Source organism: Aquarana catesbeiana, linkage group LG13 (assembly GCF_042186555.1).
Source record: "Aquarana catesbeiana isolate 2022-GZ linkage group LG13, ASM4218655v1, whole genome shotgun sequence".
Lineage (NCBI taxonomy): Eukaryota > Metazoa > Chordata > Amphibia > Anura > Ranidae > Aquarana > Aquarana catesbeiana.
The window spans coordinates 224,126,626-224,152,349 of NC_133336.1; the positions used below are offsets into that span (position 1 = coordinate 224,126,626).

The window sequence follows — 25,724 nt, forward strand, 5'->3', positions numbered from 1 at the left end:
TGTGCCTCTTAGGCCCTCTCTGCTGCTTTATGTAAATAGTTTTCTAAAAATGTGTTGGTAATGGATTATGTATATATTGTATATATTCTGAACATGGGTGTGTATTCCTTGGATTTCTGTTGAAGTTTTGTACTATGATTTTGTTTTTTACTTTTGTATAAAATTGATTGCTTGATTCTTTTCAATAAAAGATCAATAGTGCCCCATGGTTGGTGTCAGTGGGAGGAATAGTGCCCCATGGTTGGTGTCAGTGGGAGGAATAGTGCCCCATGGTTGGTGTCAGTGGGAGGAATAGTGCCCCATGGTTGGTGTCAGTGGGAGGAATAGTGCCCCATGGTTGGTGTCAGTGGGAGGAATAGTGCCCCATGGTTGGTGTCAGTGGGAGGAATAGTGCCCCATGGTTGGTGTCAGTGGGAGGAATAGTGCCCCATGGTTGGTGTCAGTGGGAGGAATAGTGCCCCATGGTTGGTGTCAGTGGGAGGAATAGTGCCCCATCGTTGGTGTCAGTGGGAGGAATAGTGGCCCACCCTTGGTGTCAGTGGGAGGAATAGTGCCCCATCATTGGTGTCAGTGGGAGGAATAGTGCCCCATCATTGGTGTCAGTGGGAGGAATAGTGCCCCATCATTGGTGTCAGTGGGAGGAATAGTGCCCCATCATTGGTGTCAGTGGGAGGAATAGTGCCCCATGGGTTTGATAAAGGCATACAGAGGGCCACAGTTTGGAGACCGCTGATCTATTCTATAAAAGTCAAAAAAAACTCGGCAGACAACATTTCACCACCTGCTTTCTGCAGAAGCTTCTTAGGTAGTCCGAATTTCCAAACCGTTTCCTCAACCAACCACTAAAACTAGAATGGTGTTCTAGTGGTGTGCCCGTTAAAGGGGCAGCGCACCAAGAATCTTCTTCTACCTATCTGTAGGTGTCCTCAGACCTGCACCGAGGCCGACTGCAATACACGCTTCCCATGCAGTTTATTGTTCTTCCGAGTCATCAAGGTAAAAAAAAGGACAGCTGGGAAACTCTGCTACAGGGTGAGCAAAGTCATCTGTGGGTAGGAAAATGTCTCCCCCCCCTCCACAATGCAATCTTCATTTTATTGCCTTCAAGTGGACCTGGTGTCATGTAAAAATGTTTTCAATTTATGTGAAGCATAGTACATTACAGAGGAGCATTCCTGTACCGCCATTAAGGCATCGGCCAGCCATTCCCCTGCCCTGAAAACGAGACTTGGAACCAGAGCCTCCTACACACCTGGAAATGGACTTCACCCCTACCTTGAGTAATGCCCCTGCATCATCCGGTCAAAACGGGAACAAAGCCAGGCTACAAACCATACACAGCTTCCATATGAAGCCCAAAAAGTGCCCTACAGTGCATGCACCCGGACTGGGAACCCACGCCGCCCGTGCTGGTCCCTTGTCAAGGGAGGTGTGCCGCCCCAAAACGTGGCCTTCAAAAAAGGCACAGAAGGAGAAAGGGAACCAAGCAGTCTCCTTCACATAACGAGAAGGTGTCCTGGAAGGCAATCCAGCAGAGGACCCATCCGGCTGCTCTCAGGGGAGCCAGGTAGGTAAAAGTTCGGGTGGAAGAAAAAAAAATATAGCCAGAGTCTGAAGCAGGCGAAGAAGTTTTAAGGAAGGAAAAGGCATAGACCAGAGTTTATTGATCTCATGGACCCACCAGGTCTTCTTCTAGAACAGGGGTGTCACTAAATTTCATTGCCACCCACATCAGCTTTATGGTTGACCTCAAAGAGCAGGTTGTATCTGTAAGACTATGTATCTACTCTATCATATCAAATAATTGCCTCTGCATTCGATTATTACTGTGCGTTGTGTGCAGGGCCCAGGAGTAGGCGGCGCACAGGGCCCAGGAGTAGGCGGCGCACAGGGCCCAGGAGTAGGCGGCGCACAGGGCCCAGGAGTAGGCGGCGCACAGGGCCCAGGAGTAGGCGGCGCACAGGGCCCAGGAGTAGGCGGCGCACAGGAGTAGGCGGCGCACAGGGCCCAGGAGTAGGCGGCGCGCAGGGCCCAGGAGTAGGCGGCGCGCAGGGCCCAGGAGTAGCTGGCATGCAGAGCGCAGGGTTCAGGAGTAGGTGAAGTACAAAGCGCAGGGATCAGGCGCGCACAGAGCGCAGGGATCAGGGGCGCATGGCGCATACAGAGCACAGGGATCAGGGGCGCGGCGCTCACAGAGAGGAGGGATCAGGCGCGCCCCGCGTACAGAGCGCAGGGATCAGGCGTGCGCCGCGTACAGAGCGCAGGGATCAGGCGCGCGCCACGTACAGAGCGCAGGGAACAGGCGCGCACCGCGTACAGAGCGCAGGGATCAGGCACGCGCTGAATATTCAAGATGGGGCCATACAAAGTGAATCAAAACAGACGTGTCCTGACAGAACAGAGGCAGGGATAAAGAAGATACGCTTTTGTTTGATAGGAAACCAAAATTTGTTTATTTCCAGAACAAGCTTTACAAGGACAATGATTAAATAAACAGATGTGTTGCCTCTAGGTCTATGGTGGAGAAGCCACAGGAAAACATGGAGGCCGTTTTGAACCGCGGCCCAGGATCCTTTCCACACAAAAGCAGCCGATTACCGATCCACCTCTCCAAAGACAATATCCTGAGTTCCTGTTGGGAGAGGGAGGGAAAATTTGGGTCAGCTGTTGGCAATGAAACAGAAGTATATAGACAAAAAAAATGCAAAAAAAAAAAAAAAAAAAGTAAAAACACACGTGAGTGAATAAATCACTATAAATCTATTATCGTGTTTGAAAAAGTTCCAGCAAACATGGGATGAACTTTAAAATTAAAAAAAAAAATTAAAAAGAAAAAAAAAAAGTCCATACAAACAACTTGTGATTAATGTGTTTAAAAACTTCCAACCACGAACATGATCATTTAAACATAAAAAAATGACAGTGAAGGCAACTTCTAATGCAGCCCCCTGGGAATCTGCAATGGTGACTGGTCAATGCTAAATATCCGAACGGAGAAGTAAGCTAAAAAAAATAGCCAGATGGCCTCTTACCGGACACGATGGACCCCAAACTATAGGGGTCAAACTCGTCTGATATCCACAGTAACCAGGTTGGAGTGAATCTTGTGACCTCACCACGCACCAGCTGGCAGTTTGATAGCTTGCAGCTGTGTGTTACACTGTATTTCTTCGCTGTGCTTAAGGAAAATTTTGGAATAAAACTACTGTATATACTCGAGTATAAGCCGACCCGAACATGAGCCGAGGCACCTAATTTTACCACAAAAAAACTGGGAAAACTTATTGACTCGAGTATAAGCCTAGGGTGAGAAATGCGCAGTTACTATAAGTGGAAAAGAGGGTCAACAATGCCCATTTGGAGCCTCACTGTGCCCATTTGGAGCCTCACTGTGCCCATTTGCAGCCATAGGTCCCCCGAACTTCAAACTCGGTAGTTAAGGGTTCCTAGATGCCTCCTAGCTGCAGCCAAAATTTGGGGTCTCTGGAGCCAAAGGGTCCTGAAATGACATTGCTGCAGATGGACACAATTGACCGACTTTGGGGGCCCCGTATCTCGGGGCCACTTGGTGCTAGGAACCCCAAATTTGGTGTGCAAACCCAGGAACTAGAACTACAACATATCCAAAGCTGGAGTTCTGCTGCACTTTTCTGCAGCAGAGAATGACATTTTCCGAACCGACTTTGGGGCCCTTGTATCTCGTAGTGCTAGTTCCATTGGGTTTGCACACCAAATTTGGGGTTCCTAGCACCAAGTGGCCCCGAGATACGGGGGCCCCAAATTCGGTTCGGAAAATGCAATTCTCTGCTGCAGAAAAGTGCTTGACTCGAGTATAAGCCGAGGAGGGCATTTTCAGCACAAAAAAAATGTGCTGGAAAACTCGGCTTATACTCGAGTATATACGGTACCATTATTTACTGCACCACGAAGTTCCTCTTTTTTCTTCTAAATCCCTTTGAAATTTACTGGAGGAGTATCGAGCAGAGTAACTGGAAAGTTAGTAAACCATCCCGCTGTCCTAGACGAGAGAGAGAGCGGCTATCCCTCTCTGGAGCGGGTGGAACATCACAGCGGATATCAGGCGAGTTTGACCCCCTATCATTTGGGGTCCATCGTGTCCGGTAAGAGGCCATCTGGCTATTTTTTTGGCTTACTTCTCCGTTCGGATATTAAGGATTGACCAGTCACCATTGCAGATTCTCAGGGGGCTGCATCAGAAGTTGCCTTCATTGTCATTTTTTTTATTTTTAAATCATCATGTTCGTGGTTGGAACTTTTTTAGGACTTTTTATTTTAAAGTTCATCCCGTGTTTGCTGGGACTTTTTCAAACACAATAATTGATTTATAGCGATTTATTCACTCACATGTGTTTTTTATCTCTGTATCTCTTTTTGTCTATATATGTTTGTGAATTGAGTATTTAATTCTTTGAGATAGCAGCATACACACGTTTTTTTCACTTTTTACTTTTTTTTTTCCACAATATTTATAATAATATTGATCACATTATTAGTTTGGTGAGCGCAGAATAATTAATATATAATGAAATAGAGGTGCAACAATGTAAGTATGGATAGTAGGATACTTACCGATAATTGCTACGACATCGGCCAGCATGTGGCCCTGGGACATCTTATCCAAGCCAGCCTACGAGGAGAGAGAGAGAAAACACGTCATTAAATGGTCCAGTGTGGGCCTTAAAAGTGGACCGTCATTATGCAGCAAGCAACTACAAACGAGGGGGGTAGATAAAGTAACTTAAAGGACTTAGGGGTTCGCTGCATACAGAGTGCAGGGTTCAAGAGTGCGCCGAGTGCAGGGTTCAAGAGTGCGCCGAGTGCAGGGTTCAAGAGTGCGCCGAGTGCAGGGTTCAAGAGTGCGCCGAGTGCAGGGTTCAAGAGTGCGCCGAGTGCAGGGTTCAAGAGTGCGCCGAGTGCAGGGTTCAAGAGTGCGCCGTGTACAGGAGTGCAGGGTTCAAGAGTGCGCCGTGTACAGGAGTGCAGGGTTCAAGAGTGCGCCGTGTACAGGAGTGCAGGGTTCAAGAGTGCGCCGTGTACAGGAGTGCAGGGTTCAAGAGTGCGCCGTGTACAGGAGTGCAGGGTTCAAGAGTGCGCCGTGTACAGGAGTGCAGGGTTCAAGAGTGCGCCGTGTACAGGAGTGCAGGGTTCAAGAGTGCGCCGTGTACAGGAGTGCAGGGTTCAAGAGTGCGCCGTGTACAGGGTGCAGGGTTCAAGAGCACGCCATGTACAGGGTGCATGGTTCAAGAGGGTGCAGAGTTCAAGAGCGCGCCATGTACAGGGTGCATGGTTCAAGAGGGTGCAGAGTTCAAGAGCGCGCCATGTACAGGGTGCAGAGTGCAGGGTTCAAGAGCGCTCCATGTACAGAGTGCAGGGTTCAAGAGCGCTCCATGTACAGAGTGCAGGGTTCAAGAGCGCTCCATGTACAGAGTGCAGGGTTCAAGAGCGCTCCATGTACAGAGTGCAGGGTTCAAGAGCGCTCCATGTACAGAGTGCAGGGTTCAAGAGCGCTCCATGTACAGAGTGCAGGGTTCAAGAGCGCTCCATGTACAGAGTGCAGGGTTCAAGAGCGCTCCATGTACAGAGTGCAGGGTTCAAGAGCGCTCCATGTACAGAGTGCAGGGTTCAAGAGCGCTCCATGTACAGAGTGCAGGGTTCAAGAGCGCGCCGAGTGCAGGGTTCAAGAGTGCGCCGTGTACAGGAGTGCAGGGTTCAAGAGTGCGCCGTGTACAGGAGTGCAGGGTTCAAGAGTGCGTCGTGTACAGGAGTGCAGGGTTCAAGAGTGCGCCGTGTACAGGAGTGCAGGGTTCAAGAGTGCAGGGTTCAAGAGTGCGCCGTGTACAGGAGTGCAGGGTTCAAGAGTGCGCCGTGTACAGGAGTGCAGGGTTCAAGAGTGCGCCGTGTACAGGAGTGCAGGGTTCAAGAGTGCGCCGTGTACAGGAGTGCAGGGTTCAAGAGTGCGCCGTGTACAGGAGTGCAGGGTTCAAGAGTGCGCCGTGTACAGGAGTGCAGGGTTCAAGAGTGCGCCGTGTACAGGAGTGCAGGGTTCAAGAGTGCGCCGTGTACAGGAGTGCAGGGTTCAAGAGTGCGCCGTGTACAGGAGTGCAGGGTTCAAGAGTGCGCCGTGTACAGGAGTGCAGGGTTCAAGAGCGCTCCATGTACAGAGTGCAGGGTTCAAGAGCGCTCCATGTACAGAGTGCAGGGTTCAAGAGCGCTCCATGTACAGAGTGCAGGGTTCAAGAGCGCTCCATGTACAGAGTGCAGGGTTCAAGAGCGCTCCATGTACAGAGTGCAGGGTTCAAGAGCGCTCCATGTGCAGAGTGCAGGGTTCAAGAGCACTCCATGTGCAGAGTGAAGGGTTCAAGAGCGCTCCATGTACAGAGTGCAGGGTTCAAGAGCAAGTGCAGGGCTCAAGAGCGCGCTATGTACAGAGTGCAGGGCTCAAGAGTGCGCTATGTACAGAGTGCAGGGTTCAAGAGTGCGCTATGTACAGACTAATTCAGGAGAGCACCACATACAGTGTGTAGAGTTCAGGAGTGTCATGTTGGAAGACCCATCTTCAATGTTCTGGCTGAGAGAAGAAGGTTCTCATCCAAGATTTTACAATACATGGCCCTTTTCCATTGGCCCCTCAATGCGGCAAAGTCGGCCTGTACCTTTAGCAGAGAAACGGCCCTGAAGCATCATGTTTCCACCTCCCGTGCTTGACTGTAGGGATGATGTTCTTAGGGTCATAGTCAGCATTTTTCTTCCTCCAAACACGACGAGTCGAGTTAATGCCAAAGAGCTCAATTTTGGTCTCATCTGAGCACAGCACTTTCTCCCAATCCTTCTCTGAATCATTTAGATCAGGGTCCTCGCACTACGGCCCTCCAATTATTCAGGAACTACAATTCCCATCACGCCTAGTCATGTCTGTGAATGTCAGTTTTACAAAGCCTCATTGGATGTGTAGTTCCGCAACAGCTGGAGGGCCATAGTTTGGAGATCCTCGATCTAGATGATCATGGGCATGACTGTACATGGGTCTTCTTGTGGAGAGGGATTCGCTGTGTTTGGAGGAAAGAAAAATGCTGACTATGACCTTAAGAACATCATCCCTACAGTCACACACGGAGGTGGAAACATGATGCGTTGGGGCCGTTTCTCTGCTAAAGGTACAGGCCGACTTTGCCGCATTGAGGGGCCAATGGACGAGGGCCATGTATTGTAAGATCTTGGATGAGAACCTTCTTCCCTCAGCCAGAACACTGAAGATGGGTCTTCCAGCATGACAATGACCCAAAACATGCCGCCAAGGCAACAAAGGAGTGGCTGAAGAAGCACATTAAGGTCATGGAGTGACCTAGCCAGTCTCCAGACCTTAATCCTATAGAAAATTTATGGAGGGAGCTGAAACTTCGAGGTGCCAAGCGACAGCCAAGAAACCTTCAGGATTTAGAGAAGATCTGTAAAGAAGAGTGGACCAAAACCCCTCCTGAGATGTGTGCAACTTCAACCAACAGAGATTTATTTCCTAAAACTGAAGAGTGCTTCAGCTTATCAGCTTATAACTTCAGCTTGCTCAATTAAGCTTTGAAATAAAATCCTGGATGCCGATTGGCTACCATGCAAGAGATTTTTGCATTCTCCCGTTTTAGTAAATCAACCCCCAACTGTTGTGGAAATTTTTACCCCCCAACCTCAAAAACTGGAGATCTATTTCACAAAAAAGACCCTTGAAGAATCTCACATCAGATACTAAACCAAAAAAGCTGCTGATGGAGTACTTACTAAATGAGCGAATCCCGGGGCTTTGATCTTACAGCGATACGGGCGGCTCGTTCCATCGGACACGAGGTAGACGCCGAACTCTCCCTGCCAACAAAAACAAAAAGAAGATCAGCCGTTTTCACAGTGAGACGAGTCGAGGTGAAGTTATTATATGAGGCAATTATTGCATTCGGAAATTCCCTGAAAACGCCAACACTGAGCACTCACCATACTTTCCATCATGATAATTATAACTAAAATTAAATTTATCAGGAAGTCAGATTTACATTCAACAGCACCTTGTCTATATGCAAAATTATATGAAATACCATTATGTTCAATTCCAAGGGGTGAGTTAGGGAAGTATAGGGGAGGGCTACATTAGAATAGGGGCAGTATAGGGGCAGACTAGGGAAGTATATGGACAGGCTAGGGTAGTATGGGGGCAGGCTAGGGTAGTATAGGGGCAGGCTAGGGTAGTATAGGGGCAGGCTAGGGCAGTATATGGACAGGCTAGGTAAGTATTAGGGGCAGGCTAGGGTAGTATAGCGGCAGGCTAAGGCAGTGTATGGACAGGCTAGGGTAGTGTATGGACAGGCTAGGGTAGTGTATGGACAGGCTAGGGTAGTGTATGGACAGGCTAGGGTAGTGTATGGACAGGCTAGGGTAGTGTATGGACAGGCTAGGGTAGTGTATGGACAGGCTAGGGTAGTATATGGACAGGCTAGGGTAGTATATGGACAGGCTAGGGTAGTATATGGACAGGCTAGGGAAGTATATGGACAAGGTAGGGTAGTATAGGGGCAGGCTAGGGCAGTATAGGCAAGTATAGAGGCAGGCTAGGCAAGTATTAGGGGAAGCTAGGGAAGCATTAGGGACAGGCTAGGGAAAAATTAGGGACAGGCTAGGGAAGCATTAGGGACAGGCTAGGCAAGTATAGAGGCAGGCTAGGCAAGTATAGAGGCAGGCTAGGCAAGTATAGAGGCAGGCTAGGCAAGTATAGAGGCAGGCTAGGCAAGTATAGAGGCAGGCTAGGCAAGTATAGAGGCAGGCTAGGCAAGTATAGAGGCAGGCTAGGCAAGTATAAAGGCAGGCTAGGCAAGTATAGAGGCAGGCTAGGCAAGTATAGAGGCAGGCTAGGCAAGTATTAGGGGAAGCTAGGGAAGCATTAGGGGCAGGCTAGGGAAGTATAGAGGCAGGCTAGGGAAGTATAGAGGCAGGCTAGGGTAGTATAGGGGCAGGCTAGGGCAGTATAGGGGCAGGCTAGGGCAGTATATGGACAGGCTAGGTAAGTATTAGGGGCAGGCTAGGGTAGTATAGCGGCAGGCTAAGGCAGTGTATGGACAGGCTAGGGTAGTATATGGACAGGCTAGGGTAGTATATGGACAGGCTAGGGTAGTATATGGACAGGCTAGGGTAGTATATGGACAGGCTAGGGTAGTATATGGACAGGCTAGGGTAGTATATGGACAGGCTAGGGTAGTATATGGACAAGGTAGGGTAGTATAGGGGCAGGCTAGGGCAGTATAGGCAAGTATAGAGGCAGGCTAGGCAAGTATTAGGGGAAGCTAGGGAAGCATTAGGGACAGGCTAGGGAAGCATTAGGGACAGGCTAGGGAAGTATAGAGGCAGGCTAGGCAAGTATAGAGGCAGGCTAGGCAAGTATAGAGGCAGGCTAGGCAAGTATAGAGGCAGGCTAGGCAAGTATAGAGGCAGGCTAGGCAAGTATAGAGGCAGGCTAGGCAAGTATAGAGGCAGGCTAGGCAAGTATAGAGGCAGGCTAGGCAAGTATAGAGGCAGGCTAGGCAAGTATAGAGGCAGGCTAGGCAAGTATAGAGGCAGGCTAGGCAAGTATAGAGGCAGGCTAGGCAAGTATTAGGGGAAGCTAGGGAAGCATTAGGGGCAGGCTAGGGAAGTATAGAGGCAGGCTAGGGAAGTATAGAGGCAGGCTAGGGAAGTATAGAGGCAGGCTAGGGAAGTATAGAGGCAGGCTAGGGAAGTATAGGGGCAGGCTAAGGCAGTGTATGGACAGGCTAGGGTAGTATATGGACAGGCTAGGGAAGTATATGGACAAGGTAGGGCAATATAGCGGCAGGCTAGGGCAGTTAAGGGGCAGGCTGGGGCAGGCTAGGGCAGTATAGGGGAGGCTAGGGCAGTATAGGGGCAGGCTAGGGCAGTATAGGGGGCAGGCTAGGGCAGTATAGAGGCAGGCTAGGCAAGTATAGAGGCAGGCTAGGCAAGTATAGAGGCAGGCTAGGCAAGTATAGAGGCAGGCTAGGCAAGTATAGAGGCAGCAGGGAGTATAGAGGCAGGCTAGGCAAGTATAGAGGCAGGCTAGGCAAGCATTAGGGGAAGCTAGGGAAGTATAAAGGCAGGCTAGGGAAGTATAAAGGCAGGCTAGGGAAGTATAAAGGCAGGCTAGGGAAGTATAGAGGCAGGCTAGGGAAGTATATAGACAGGCTAGGTAAGTATTAGGGGCAGGCTAGGGTAGTATAGCGGTAGGCTAAGGCAGTGTATGGACAGGCTAGGGTAGTATATGGACAGGCTAGGGAAGTATATGGACAAGGTAGGGCAGTATAGCGGCAGGCTAGGGCAGTATTGGGGCAGGCTAGGGCAGTATAGGGGCAGGCTGGGGCAGGCTAGGGCAGTATAGAGGCAGGCTAGGGCAGTATAGAGGCAGGCTAGGCAAGTATAGAGGCAGGCTAGGCAAGTATAGAGGCAGGCTAGGCAAGTATAGAGGCAGGCTAGGCAAGTATAGAGGCAGGCTAGGCAAGTATAGAGGCAGGCTAGGCAAGTATAGAGGCAGGTTAGGCAAATATAGAGGCAAGCTAGGCATGTATAGAGGCAGGCTAGGCAAGTATAGAGGCAAGCTAGGCAAGTATTAGGGGCAAGCTAGGGAAGTATAGAGGCAGGCTAGGGAAGTATAGAGGCAGGCTAGGGAAGTATAGAGGCAGGCTAGGCAAGTATAGAGGCAGGCTAGGCAAGTATAGAGGCAGGCTAGGCAAGTATAGAGGCAGGCTAGGCAAGCATTAGGGGAAGCTAGGGAAGTATAGAGGCAGGCTAGGGAAGTATAGAGGCAGGCTAAGGAAGTATAGAGGCAGGCTAAGGAAGTATAGAGGCAGGCTAAGGAAGTATAGAGGCAGGCTAGGCAAGTATAGAGGCAGGCTAGGCAAGTATAGAGGCAGGCTAGGCAAGCATTAGGGGAAGCTAGGGAAGTATAGAGGCAGGCTAGGGAAGTATAGAGGCAGGCTAAGGAAGTATAGAGGCAGGCTAAGGAAGTATAGAGGCAGGCTAGGAAAGTATAGGAGGCAGGCTAGGCAAGTATAGAGGCAGGCTAGGCAAGTATAGAGGCAGGCTAGGCAAGCATTAGGGGAAGCTAGGGAAGTATAGAGGCAGGTTAGGCAAGTATAGAGGCAGGCTAGGCAAGTATTAGGGGAAGCTAGGGAAGCATTAGGGGCTAGCTAGGGAAGTATAGAGGCAGCAGGGAAGTATAGAGGCAGGCTAGGGAAGTATAGGGGCAGGCTAGGGAAGTATAGGGGCAGGCTAGGGAAGTATTAGGGGCAGGCTAGGGAAGTATTAGGGGCAGGCTAGGGAAGTATAGGGGCAGGCTAGGGAAGTATAGGGGCAGGCTAGGGAAGTATTAGGGGCAGGCTAAGGTAGTATATGGACAGGCTAAGGTAGTATATGGACAGGCTAAGGTAGTATATGGACAGGCTAAGGTAGTATATGGACAGGCTAAGGTAGTATATGGACAGGCTAAGGCAGCGTATGGACAGGCTAGGGTAGAATATGGACAGGCTAGGGTAGTATATGGACAGGCTAAGGTAGTATATGGACAGGCTAAGGTAGTATATGGACAGGCTAAGGTAGTATATGGACAGGCTAAGGTAGTATATGGACAGGCTAAGGTAGTATATGGACAGGCTAAGGTAGTATATGGACAGGCTAAGGTAGTATATGGACAGGCTAAGGCAGCGTATGGACAGGCTAGGGTAGTATATGGACAGGCTAGGGTAGTATATGGACAGGCTAGGGTAGCATAGGGGCAGGCTAGGGTAGTAAAGGGGCAGGCAGAGTGGCCAAGGGGGCAGTTCTCATCATGACACACAAAACTGCTTACTTTAAAGCAGAACCTGGCAGTTCTTTGTATAACATCCCCCCCCTTTCCCCATTTTCTCACCTTGGGGGCCTCAATGGCCGTGTACGTGGCTCCTGGGGGGACCTGGTACCCCTCTGTGTACAGCTTGAAGTGGTGAATCAAGGACTCCATCGAGCGCTTTAAGACATGGCAAAAATCCAGTATTAGCCAACAAGAAAAAGAATGTGATGCCGTGCTATATGGCGGCGTAGAACAAAGATGGATCAGACTTTGTGCCACTGCCCCGCCTCCCCTCTGGACTAATACACACCAACTCATCAAAGACCACAAAATGTGAGTAACATACACTGGTTAGTGCAAACAGCAATGTAAGGCTGGGGAGGGGCCTTCTCCCACGGGCCAGCAATGTACGTCGGGCTCCCTTGCTCCGAGTATCAAAAATATTACATTTATTCTTTTATTTAATATTATATCTAAAAGGTTTCCTAATCATACCAATGCACCATGTGCTGAAGATATATTTTTGCTGGGGTAGAAATGGGGGAAAGGAGGATCGTTGGAGTTCCCCATGACCTAAAAGAGGATCTCCAGGATTGACTTGCATCAAAGCCTCGGCCACTTTCTGAGGGGGGATTTACTAAAGGCAAATAAATTGTACACTTTGCAAGTACAGTTGCTCCAGGTTAGTAAATGAGGGGGGGGGGGGGAGTTCTACTGGACTTCCATCATCCAATCATGTGCAAGCAAAAATGCTGCCCGTCCTTTTCATAGACACCCACCTTCATCTCAGACCTCTTTGGGGGAGACACTTTGGCATCATCCACCTTGATCTCTCCCTCAGGCATCTTGTTGAGGCATTGAAGGATGATCCTCAGGGACTGTCGCATCTCCTCCACGCGGCACAGGTACCTGGCAGGAGAGACGAGAAGATCAATAAGGCCCCGGTTCACATCTGTGCTGTGCATTTTAGATACCTTTTAGGTGCCATTATAGACTGAGCGCTATATAAGGCATGGTTTGCTAAAAGCATATAAAAATTTTTTTAATAGCACTGCAAAGAATTGCATGCGATGAGCACAAAGCAAGGCCCATAAATACATGGATGAGCGGGTTTGGGGTGGAGGAACTTGACTGGCCTGCACAGAGTCCTGACCTCAACTAGACAGAACACCTTTGGGGTGAATTAGAGCGGAGACTGCGTGCCAGGCCTTGTTGTCCAACATCAGTGCCTGACCTCACAAATGCGCTTCTGGAAGAATTGTCAACCTTCCCAGAAGAAATGAAGCTGTTACAGCTGCAAAGGGCGGGCCAACTCAATATTGAACCCTACGGACTAAGACTGGGATGCCATTAAAGTTCATGTGTGTGTAAAGGCAGGCATCCAGGGGCATATCTACTACAAGGCAAACAAGGCATTTGCCTTGGGTGGCATTTTTCAGGGGGGCAGATAGGGGGAACCCCCTGGTTTAGTATGGTGGGATAGGGAAGCCCCCCTCTCTCTCATGCCCATCTCTCTCCTACCCCCCCTTTTTCTCTCAACCCCACTACCTGTTACCTCCCTCTCTTTTTTCACCCCCCTCTTTTTCCTTGTCAAAAGAAGTTTATTGAGTATACAATGTTATAAAGATACATAAAGTAAGTTTACAAGGATCTATAAAGTAAGCTCATTGTTTTACAGTAGGGTTTATATAGGTAAATATCATGAAATTTCAAATATTAAACATTGGGTTCACGTAAACCTAAATTAAAGATATATATCATTTCCTTAGTTACTTTTGTAGGTATTTAAATGATTTATACCTACTATACATATTGTGTACAAGTAGAGTGTATATAGGTCAAATAAATTCTGATAATGAGCTTTATTCGTAAGGTGGAGAAAAGGAAAGAGAAAGAAGAAAAAGGGTTGAAAGGTAGAGGTATGGTCCACAAGGTTGTCCCACTCGTCAGTTTATTATTCTTTTTAGTTCTCTTTGAAGCCTTAGAATGGGTGTCTCTGTAAGTCATTTAATCTGTTACCATGGCAACAGGACAGAGTCATTGAAGTTTGACAGGAACTGTTGTTTTATCCAAGGATGCCAAAGTTTTTCAAATTTTGGAATTTTATTTTGATCGATGGCTACCCACCCCCCTCTTTTTCAACCCCCCTCTCACGCTCTCGCTGCCCCTCTCTCTCTCTCAGCACCCCTCCTCCCCACTTCTGAAGAGGTGGAGCTTTAAAAGGACGAGGTGGAGCCTAAAGAGGAAGGGGTGAAGTTTACAGATAAAGGGGTGGTTCTGAAAGAGGAAGGGGTGGTTCTGAAAGAGGAAGGGGTGGTTCTGAAAGAGGAAGGGGTGGTTCTGAAACAGGGAGGGGTGGTTCTGAAACAGGGAGGGGTGGTTCTGAAACAGGGAGGGGTGGTTCTGAAACAGGGAGGGGTGGTTCTGAAACAGGGAGGGGTGGTTCTGAAACAGGGAGGGGTGGTTCTGAAACAGGGAGGGGTGGTTCTGAAACAGCAAGGGGTGGTTCTGAAACAGCAAGGGGTGGTTCTGAAGCAGCAAGGGGTGGGGAAAATTTAGATGGGGTGAGGGAGGGCGCCCAATTTTAAAAACAATATATAAAAAATATACACCACTGCAGGATTCCCAATAATTTTGACAATATAGTGTATACTTACATTAGACTTAAAGGGGTTGTAAACCCTCGTGCATCCTATGCATTAAGGTGAGAAAACATCTGGCAGTGACCGCCCCCAACCCCCCCCCCCCCCGTTTTACTTACCTGAGCCACTCAATTCCCTCGGCGGAGATGCGCTCTTCCTCTCTGCACGGGGTCCCGTCTTTTGATCGGAGGATAGATTGATAGCAGCGCAGCCATTGGCTCCCGCTGCTGTCAATTAAATCCAATGAAGCGGGCGCCAGGGGGCGGGGCCCAAGTCCGGCATTCCTGTCTATGGACGCCTATGTTGGATTCGGGAGCGCGCCCGCAAGGTAATCCCCCGGGAGAGCGCTTCTCCTAGGGTGTTATCTGATGTGGGGAGGAGCCGCGAGAGCCGCCGAGGGACCCCAGAAAATGAGGTTCGAGGCTACTCTGTGCAAAACGAACTGCACAGTGGAGGTAAGTATGATATGTTTTTTTTTTTTTTTTTTTTAAATAACAAACAGGAAGGTTTACTATCACTTTAACACATGGAAAATAAAAAAAAAAATAATAAAAACCAATAAAAGCTTTAGTGTGAGGTGCAGATTTGGAGGTGCCAGTAAGGTATGAGTGGTGAGGAACCCCCCTTGCGCCATCTTCCCCTCTCACCTGTCATAACAGTCTCCTCTACTGCCGATGGGGACATCAAACTCCACCTGGTCGTAAACATCGTACGGCTGAGACTTCCGCAGATCCCAATGGATGCCGGAACCTCGGAGCATCACGCCGCTGAAAGAGGGAGACAAGCCTTAGAGAAGGAGCACAGGGTTGGGTTTGGGGGTTGGGTCATGAGATCCCCACCACACATCATCAATATACACTGGAATTTTATTTTTTACCAAAGACATGTAGCAGAATACATTTTGCAATACAATTTGCGTACAGCGCTGCATGACTGCGCAATTACCAGTTAAAATAGTGCAGTGCTAAATAGAAAAAAAAAAAAAAAAGCCTGGTCATGAAAGCGCAGCTCCACCCAAAAGGGGAGGCTCCACTTGTTTGCCCCCCTCCCCTCCCACATTTGGGCTTTTTTTGGGGGGGGGTACCTGGTTTTGACAGGTACCCGCTCCCACTTCCGCATAAGATTCGCCTATCGGCAATCTACATTTCTCCGCCACGCTGCCTTCTGGGACACACACATAGAGGTCCCCAGAAGACGGCCGAACCATTCAGAAAGCACAACGGGACTCGGGCATGCGCAGTAGGAAAGAGGCTGTAAAGCTACGAGGCTTCACTTTCTGTTTCCGTTACCACAGATGCCGGCGCCTGCACCCCAAGGCGATTTAAGAATCGCCTTGGGGTGCAGACATTGCGGGATCCCTGGACAGGCAAGTGTCCTTATATTAAAAGTTGGCAGCTACAGCATTTGTAGCTTAATGTTTTCTGAAGGAGAGCATGGAGTTCCTCTTGAAGGGGGAGGGGGGGTAAAACCTTCTGGAGCTGAAGTGGTTAATATTTAAAGAAGAAATGTCACCAGAAACATTTTCTGTTCCTCCCGTCCCCTAGGAGGCAAAACGCATGTAGCACCGTGCCCCAGTTTGATGGCGAGCTTGCTGGCGGCTGACAGCGTGCTGCCTCTGACTCCACCGCTGTCAGAGCCACGCTGCTCAGTAGGAGACCAATGACAAATTAGTTGGGATTGACATCGCTTGTGGAATCTGGAAGCTCACTACAACGGCAAACTGAAGTTCAGCTTTAAAGTGAAGCACCGAGTCCTGAGCAGCAGAATAAACAGGCCAGGAAAACATCAAGGAGTTTCCAATAGCTGGAAATATCCAAAGATCAAATGCTGAGCCTCCCGGCACACAGCCGGCCTTCTGTCAGAAAACGATTCGCACTTCCGTGTTTTACATCGCCACCGCTTATGTTGGCGCCATACCTAAAACCGTAGTTCAGTGCGTCCTCTGCGGAGACGACTCCAATGTCCACCGTTCTGTTCTTCCAGATTCTGTTGTTGGTCAGCATCTGTATGTCATGTGATGAGGAGGAATGAAAAATGACACAAAGTCTACAGCTCTCTACCTGAGTCCTGTACACCTGCTGTGCCCATTATGAGGGGTTCCCACCATCCCTGTGCTGAGTTCCCGGGTCTGTACACCCGCTGTGCCCATTATGAGGGGTTCCCACCATCCCTGTGCTGAGTTCCCGGGTCTGTACACCTGCTGTGCCCATTATGAGAGGTTCCCACCATCCCTGTGCTGAGTTCCCGGGTCTTAACACCCGCTGTGCCCATTATGAGGGGTTCCCACCATCCCTGTGCTGAGTTCCCAGATCTGTACACCCACTGTACCCATTATGAGGGGTTGCCACCATCCCTGTGCTGAGTTCCCAGATCTGTACACCCACTGTACCCATTATGAGGGGTTGAAACCATCCCTGTGCTGAGTTTCCGGGTCTGTACACCCGCTGTGCCCATTATGAGGGGTTGCCCCCATCCCTGTGCTGAGTTCCCGACTCTGTACACCCGCTGTGCCCATTATGAGGGGTTCCCATCATCCCTGTGCTGAGTTCCCGGGTCTCTACACCTGCTGTGTCCATTATGAGGGGTTCCCACCATCCCTGTGCTGAGTTCCCGGGTCTGTACACCCGCTGTGCCCATTATGAGGGGTTCCCATCATCCCAGTGCTGAGTTCCCAGGTCTCTACACCTGCTGTGTCCATTATGAGGGGTTCCCACCATCCCTGTGCTGAGTTCCCGGGTCTGTACACCCGCTGTGCCCATTATGAGGGGTTCCCATCATCCCTGTGCTGAGTTCCCGGGTCTCTACACCTGCTGTGTCCATTATGAGGGGTTCCCACCATCCCTGTGCTGAGTTCCCGGGTCTGTACACCCGCTGTGCCCATTATGAGGGGTTCCCATCATCCCTGTGCTGAGTTCCCGGGTCTGTACACCCGCTGTGCCCATTTCTCAATGGCTCACTCATAACTGGGCCTTAACCCCCGTCACAGGGCGTTCCAACCACAAACGCACTCACCTCCTCCAACTCATCCAGACGGAGAGAGAAGTTCTTTATGAACTCATAGATGTCATCCATCAGACCGAGTGGCATGTCCTAGGAAACAAGAACCGACCGTCAGGCTCTCGAGTTAAATGTCAGTGGCAGTTCAGGTGTGCAGGACTTGAGTCCGCCCGTCTCTCTTACCTGGTGTACTCCCCCCGGGCGGACGTAAGCGGCGTGCATCCTCGCACCAGAAACTCGCTCGTAAAATTCGAACATCTGAAGGGGACGAGAAAAGGAAATAAGTCCCACAAGCAAGAATTGGAAAATGTTTCACGTCACAGACCGGGTCGCGGTAACAAGGAGGACCATGCGTTGTCAAGGTAACCCAGAATCCTTCTGATCTTTGGCTTTGATGCACACAGCTCGAGTTCAAATCACATGCAGCCTGTCGCATAGATTATGGCATCCCCAGCTTCCAGGCTAAGAGTGTTGTATGTTTTGAGGGGTGCAATGTTCCTCACTGCTACCCAGCGGCAAGTCATGTGATTACAAAAAAAAAAAAAAAAAAGGAAGACACGCCTACTTTTAAAGATTTCAGCACGTGCGATGTAATCACCACCTCTCTGTATTCCTCCAGGACACAAGCAGGTTTTTCCCAACAAATCCTAGCTAGAGCCCCAGCTGTCCGAAGCAAGCAAGGCGCCATTTGTTTTGTGTCACGTTACCTTTTCTCGCTCTTCAAACAGCCAGAAAAATGGCGTCATGGCCCCGACATCCAGGGCGTGACAGGCCACCGCCATGATGTGATTTAGAATACGAGTGATCTCCCCAAAGAGGACTGTGACGGGGGGAAAAAAAAAAGAAAGAAAAAAAATTAGGATAGTGATTACTGTTATAAGGCAATCGGGGTGTAAAAAAAAAAAAAAAATTATATTATATTATAATATAATATAATTATATATATATATATATATATATATATATATATATATATATATATATATATATATATATATATATATATATATACACACACACACACACACACACACACACACACACACACACACACACAGTGGGGCAAAAAAGTATTTAGTCAGCCACCAATTGTGCAAGTTCTCCCCCTTAAAAAGATGAGAGAGGCCTGTAATTGTCATCCGAGGTATACCTCAATTATGAGAGACAAAATGTGGAAACAAATCCAGACAATCACATTGTCTGATTTTTGAAAGAATTTGTTTGCAAATTATGGTGGAAAAGAAGTATTTGTTCACCTACAAACAAGCAAGATTTCTGGCCCTCACAGACCTGTATCTTCTTCTTTAAGGGGCTCCTCTGTCCTCCACTCATTACCTGTATTAATGGCACCTGTGTGAACTTGTTATCAGTATAAAAGACACCTGTCCACAACCTCAAACAGTCACACTCCAAACTCCACTATGGTGAAGACCAAAGAGCTGTCGAAGGACACCAGAAACAAAATTGTAGACCTGCACCAGGCTGGGAACACTGAATCTGCAATAGGCAAGCAGCTTGGTGTGAAGAAATCAACTGTGGGAGCAATAATTAGAAAATGGAAGACATACAAGACCACTGATAATCTCCCTCAATCTGGGGCTCCACGCAAGATCTCACCCCGTGGGGTCAAAATGATCACAAGAACAATGAGCAAAAATCCCAGAACCACACGGGGGAACCTAGTGAATGACCTGCAGAGAGCTGGGACCAACGTAACAAAGGCTACCATCAGTAACACACTACGCCGCCAGGGACTCAGATCCTGCAGTGCCAGACGTGTGTCCCCGCTTAGGCCAGTACATGTCCGGGCCCGTCTGAGGTTTGCTGATTTGGATGATCCAGAAGTGGATTGGGAGAATGTCATATGGTCAGATGAAACCAAAGTAGAACTGTTTGGTAGAAACACAACTCATCATGTTTGGAGGAGAGAGAATGCTGAGTTGCAACCAAAGAACACCATACCTACTGTGAAGCATGGGGGTGGCAACATCATGCTTTGGGGCTGTTTCTCTGCAAAGGGAACAGGACCACTGATCCGTGTACATGAAAGAATGAATGGGGCCATGTATTGTGAGATTTTGAGTGCAAATCTCCTCCCATCAGCAAGAGCATTGAAGATGAAACGTGGCTGGGTCTTTCAGCATGACAACGATCCCAAACACACCGTCCGGGCAACAAAGAAGTGGCTTCATAAAGAAGCATTTCAAGGTCCTGGAGTGGCCTAGCCAGTCTCCAGATCTCAACCCCATAGAAAACCTTTGGAGGGAGTTGAAAGTCCATGTTGCCCAGCGAGAGCCCCAAAACATCACTGCTCTAGAGGAGATCTGCATGGAGGAATGGGCCAACATACCAGCAACAGTGTGTGACAACCTTGTGAAGACTTACAGAAAACATTTGACCTCTGTCATTGCCAACAAAGGATATATAACAAAGCATTGAGATGAACTTTTGATATTCACCAAATACTTATTTTCCACCATAATTTGCAAATAAATTCTTTAAAAAATCAATGTGATTGTCTGGATTTGTTTCCACATTTTGTCTCTCATAGTTGAGGTATACCTATGATGAAAATTACAGGCCTCGCTCATCATCTTTTTAAGTGGGAGAACTTTTGGTGGCTGACTAAATACTTTTTTCCCCAAAACACACACACACATATATATGTATATATATATATACACACACACACACACACACACACATCCTCTGAGTAGTACAGTGTTACTATGGTAAAAAATATTTGAGATTTTTTTTTTCTCACCATAATGGCTGGGGATGTTGACACCAGGACCCGGAAGTGGCGTTTTTACAAGTCACTTTTGGGTTATTAGAAGTGGAAATTAATAAAACAGAGGTTCACTGGACCCCTCTTCTCTACCCAGGAACACCCGCCATGCCAGTCCCGGGTCCATGTGGCAATTACAGGGGTGTATGGAAGCAATCCAGGTCTATGTATAAAATGTTTGTTGCAGGGATGTGACAAATATCCGCACATCCAGGATGAAAATCAACATACTCCCTCTACTATGTGTGATTCCTATATGAACAGTGCCACCTAGTGGCCAAAGTATGTATTTAATCCCCCTCTCTCTTTCTCCTTCATTCTCTCCCCCCCCCCCCCTTCCTTCTCTCTTTCTTACTCCCCCCCCCCCCCCACTTTCCTTCTCGCTCTGTCCATCTCTATTTCCTCCTCTCTTTCCCTCTTCTGTCTCTCTGTCCAGCTTGCTCCCCCCGCTAACTTTTTTCTCTTTCTCCTCTCTCCCTCTTTCCTCCTCCCTCTTCCCCTTTCCTCCTCCCTCTTCCCCTTTCCTCCTCTCTCTCCCTCTCCTCTCTCTCTTTCCTCCTCTCTCTTCCCCTCTTTCCTCCTCCCTCTCTTTCCTCCTGCCTCTTCCTCTCCCCCTTTCCTCTCTCTCTCTCCCCCTTTCCTCCTCTCTCCCCCTTTCCTCCTCTCTCCCTCTCTCCTCCTCTCTCCCTCTCTCCTCCTCTCTCCCTCTCTCCTCCTCTCTCTCCTCCTCCTCCCTCTCTTTCCTCCTGCCTCTTCCTCTCCCCCTTTCCTCTCTCTCTCTCCCCCTTTCCTCCTCTCTCCCTCTCTCCTCCTCTCTCTCCTCCTCCTCTCTCTCTCTCCTCCTCACTCTCTCTCTCTCTCTCCTCCTCACTCTCTCTCTCTCCTCCCTCTTTCCTTCTCCTCCTCCCTCTTTCCTCCCCTCTCTCCTTCTCCTCCCCTCTCTCGCCCTCTTTCTTCCTCTCTCTCTCTCTCTCCTCCTCCCTCTCCCCTTCTCCTCCCCTCTCTCCTCCTCTCTCTCCCCCCTCTCCTCCTCCTCCTCTCTCCCCCTCTTTCCTCCTCTCTCCCCCTCTTTCCTCCTCTCTTTCCTCCTCTCTCTCTCCCTCTTTCCTCCTCTCTCTCTCCCTCTTTCCTCCTCTCTCTCTCCCTCTTTCCTCCTCTCTCTCTCCCTCTTTCCTCCTCTCTCTCTCCCTCTTTCCTCCTCTCTCTCCCTCCCTCTTTCCTCCTCTCTCTCCCTCCCTCTTTCCTCCTCTCTCTCCCTCCCTCTTTCCTCCTCTCTCTCCCTCCCTCTTTCCTCCTCTCTCTCCCTCCTCTCTCCCTCTTTCCTCCTCTCTCCCCCTCCCTCTTTCCTCCTCTCTCCCCCTCCCTCTTTCCTCCTCTCTCTCCCTCCTCTCTCCCTCTTTCCTCCTCTCTCTCCCTCCCTCTTTCCTCCTCTCTCTCCCTCCCTCTTTCCTCCTCTCTCTCCTCCTCTCTCTCCCTCCCTCTTTCCTCCTCTCTCTCCCTCCCTCTTTCCTCCTCTCTCTCCCTCCCTCTTTCCTCCTCTCTCTCCCTCCCTCTTTCCTCCTCTCTCTCCCTCTTTCCTCCTCTCTCTCCCTCCCTCTTTCCTCCTCTCTCTCCCTCCCTCTTTCCTCCTCTCTCTCCCTCCCTCTTTCCTCCTCTCTCTCCCTCCCTCTTTCCTCCTCTCTCTCCCTCCCTCTTTCCTCCTCTCTCTCTCCCTCTTTCCTCCTCTCTCTCCCTCCTCTCTCCCTCTTTCTTCCTCTCTCTCCCTCCTCTCTCCCTCTTTCCTCCTCTCTCTCTCCCTCTGTATACACACACATATACACAGTGTATAAACATAAATATATTTTTTCTGACTGAGATATTTCTATTAAAAAAAAAAAACCCCATTAAGGCCCCTCGGTGTGATGACAATATTGGGAAAACACACATTAGAGAAAACTGGCAAATCCACACAGCCAAACTCATATCCAATCAAACCCCCCCCCCCCCGTGTCCCCCCAGGTCGGAGCACATCTACTTCATTATACCCCATTAAAGTCTCTCAGCCGTCTTTACCGTGTTATAAAGAGTTTACAATGGAATATTGAGGTCAACCTGCTGCGTTGCGCCCCGCCCCCTCCTCCACCTCTCCCCTCCCGTCCAGGCACACCTACCTCTGATCCACTTGGCTCTGATTGGTGGGTCGATGTTCAGAAGCTTCTCTACAGCCAGAGAGTAGCACTGCTCATTACACATCATGGAGACGTAGTCCAGGCGGTCGAAGTACGGCAAGGCCTGCAAACGCCAAACAAGAGCCGAGTTATGGAACTGTCAAAAACGCCTTGGTGGGCGGGTGTCAGTCAGGAGGAGTGGGCGGTCCCAGGCAAGCTGTATTTGCATAAATAACGCCCACATCTGATGCCCTAGACCTAGCCTATTACCTGCAGGTAGGTCTTGTATTCGATGAGCTTCTCGGTGCCGCGGTGCAGCAGTCCTATGTGGGGGTCGCACCTCTTCACCGACTCTCCGCTCAGCTCCATGACCAGGCGCAGCACGCCGTGAGCGGCGGGGTGCTGGGGGCCGAAGTTGATGGTCAGGGTGGACACGTCCTTCTGTGCCGGGGGGTCCTTGTCTGCCCAAAGGAAAAAAAAACACATTTGTTATAAAATGAGCCTAGGCTGAGATGATGTCATCAGTCTGCTGCAGGCAGGAGGAAGCATTTCCTCAGTCTCCCCTCCCCAGTGATCAGACTGTACATTGTAACACAAAGTCACCTCCAGATCACAGCCTAAAGATGGCGGCCAGGAGCACTCACCATGCCAGGGGGAGGGCGGCATCTTCAACTCGGCCTCAGTCGTCGGGTACAGGACGGCGCGGCTGTACGGCTCCATCCACTCCGTGTCCGGCTGCCATTGCTTCCCTCTGCCGGGGGGTGATGATAGATCCTTAATACAGGACAATGGGGTCCCCCGTATATAATGTGCCCTCTACATTGGGGAGACAGTCCCCTCCCCCATATCATACTGTATATACAATGCTGGGTTTTCATTGGATACACAATATCCACCCCCACTTACAGACTCCTCCCCATGTCACCGCCCCATTATAACACCCCACCCCATCTCCCCCACCTTACAGACTCCTCCCCATGTCACCACCCCCCCTTTATATACTCTGCAACTTTCTACACATTACACCTTGTGACCCCTCCCCTTACAGACTCCGCCCCTCTCACCCCCCCCATATACACACTCTGCCCCCTGTCACCCACCTATACACACACTCCGCCCCCGTCACCCCCCCTATACACAGACTCCGCCCCATACACAGACTCCGCCCCCGTCACCCCCCCTATACACAGACTCCGCCCCCATAAACACACTCCGCCCCCATAAACACACTCCGCCCCCGTCACCCACGCTATACACACACTCCGCCCCCCTATCCCCCCATACACACACTCCGCCCCCCCGTCACTCCCCCTTATACACACACTCCGCCCCCCCGTCACCCCCCCTTATACACACACTCCGCCCCCCGTCACCCCCCCTTATACACACACTCCGCCCCCCCGTCACCCCCCTTATACACACACTCCGCCCCCCGTCACCCCCCCTTATACACACACTCCGTCCCCCGTCACCCCCCCTTATACACACACTCCGTCCCCCGTCACCCCCCCTTATACACACACTCCGCCCCGTCACCCCCCCTATACACACACTCCGCCCCGTCACCCCCTCTATACACACACTCCGCCCCCCCGTCACCCCCTCTATACACACACTCTGCCCCCCATCACCCCCTCTATACACACACTCTGCCCCCCATCACCCCCTCTATACACACACTCTGCCCCGTCACCCCCCCATACAACACTCCGCCCCCCATCACCCCCCCATACAACACTCCGCCCCCTATCACCCCCCCATACAACACTCCGCCCCCTATCACCCCCCCATACACACACACCGCCCCCCTGTCACCCCCCTTAGACACAGACTCCACCCCCATACAGACTCCACCCCCTATACACAGACTTCGCCCCCCGTCACCCCCCTACACACACTCCGCCCCCCTTATACACAGACTCCGCCCCCTGTCACCCCCCCTTATACACAAACTCCACCTCCTGTCATTCCTCCCCATGACACCCTCTTGCTCTTTATTGGGGTGTCACTCCCCTACCCCTCAGTCACCCCCTCGGATTATCACCTGACCGCCTGGCTCGCCCGCAGCCACCTCCCGGCCAGAAGCTCTGAAGGTGCCCGCAGTCTCCCCAAAGCTCTGAGCGCCGCCATCTTCCTCCGCCGCGCACTGCCTGCCGGGAACTTCCGCCCCCAGCGCCAGGGCTTCAGCAAAGGCGGCATGATGTCACTTCCGACTGTCACAGCGCTCGGGCGGCCATCTTTGTTGTGGTTTCAGTAGCAATTCAAGTGAACTTGGATTCTTTTTCCAGAAAGTCATCATGGTGACTATAAGGGGCCTAAAATGTTGGTGAATAGGCGGGGTGACCCTGACAGTTTAATGCCCCCCAAAATAATTGTCCTCCCCCTGTATATCGGCACAGACAGTGATTATATTTATGATGAAATATTAATGAATTAATTAATTTATTAGAATTATTATTTTTATTATTAATATTATTATTAATTATATTATAATTATGTTTATTATTTATCATATATATTATATGACTGATATATATGTATAATTATTAATATTATTGTTGTTATTATTATTATTATTATTATTATTATTATTATTATTATGTTATTTATTATATTTATTATTAATTATTTTATTTATTTATTATTCATTCATTTATAATAAATTAATAATTTAAAACATTTAAAATAATAATAATTATTATTATTATTTGTAATTTATTAACATTATTATGGTGTTTTTTTTCATTGTTAATTACTTAAATTATTTTTATTATTATAATTATTATTAATTAAACTCTTATATTGTTGAATATTAGTTTGTGTATTGTAATTATTATGATTATTTTGGTTATTTTTATTATTTATGTATTATTAACTATTCTTTTTTATTTATTCTTAATTGATTTATTATTTATTATACATTTTAATAATTAATAATAATAATAATAATAATACATAAATAATGAATATAACCAAAATAATCATAAAAATAATAATAAATATATTATATCAATTTATATTTAATATAATACATTATGATTTATTTTTATTATTACTATTATGACTATTATTATTATTATTATAATAATAATTATAATTGATGTATTATATTAAATATCCATTTATATATTTTATTTATTATGATGATGATTATTTTGGTTTATTCATTATTTTTTTATTCTTAATTATTTTATTTATTCTTAATTAATTTATTATACATTATTAATTTAAAATAATAATAAAAACATTATTATTATTAATAATAATAATAAATAAATATT

General features: G+C 48.7%; 1 protein-coding gene across 1 annotated transcript; it reads right to left on the reverse strand.

The window, feature by feature from the left end:
- Positions 1-2,424: 2,424 nt before the first annotated feature.
- Positions 2,425-24,639, reverse strand: NDUFS2 (NADH:ubiquinone oxidoreductase core subunit S2). Its single transcript, XM_073609281.1, has 14 exons — positions 24,488-24,639; positions 23,088-23,194; positions 22,714-22,904; positions 22,447-22,567; positions 18,216-18,328; positions 17,692-17,766; positions 17,524-17,601; positions 16,429-16,514; positions 15,159-15,278; positions 12,649-12,778; positions 11,951-12,046; positions 7,792-7,875; positions 4,591-4,648; positions 2,425-2,632 (listed from the first exon to the last, which is right to left on the reverse strand). The coding sequence occupies exons 1-14, from the start codon at positions 24,571-24,573 to the stop codon at positions 2,595-2,597; spliced, it is 1,383 nt and encodes a 460-aa protein (XP_073465382.1). The 5' UTR covers positions 24,574-24,639; the 3' UTR covers positions 2,425-2,594.
- Positions 24,640-25,724: the final 1,085 nt, after the last annotated feature.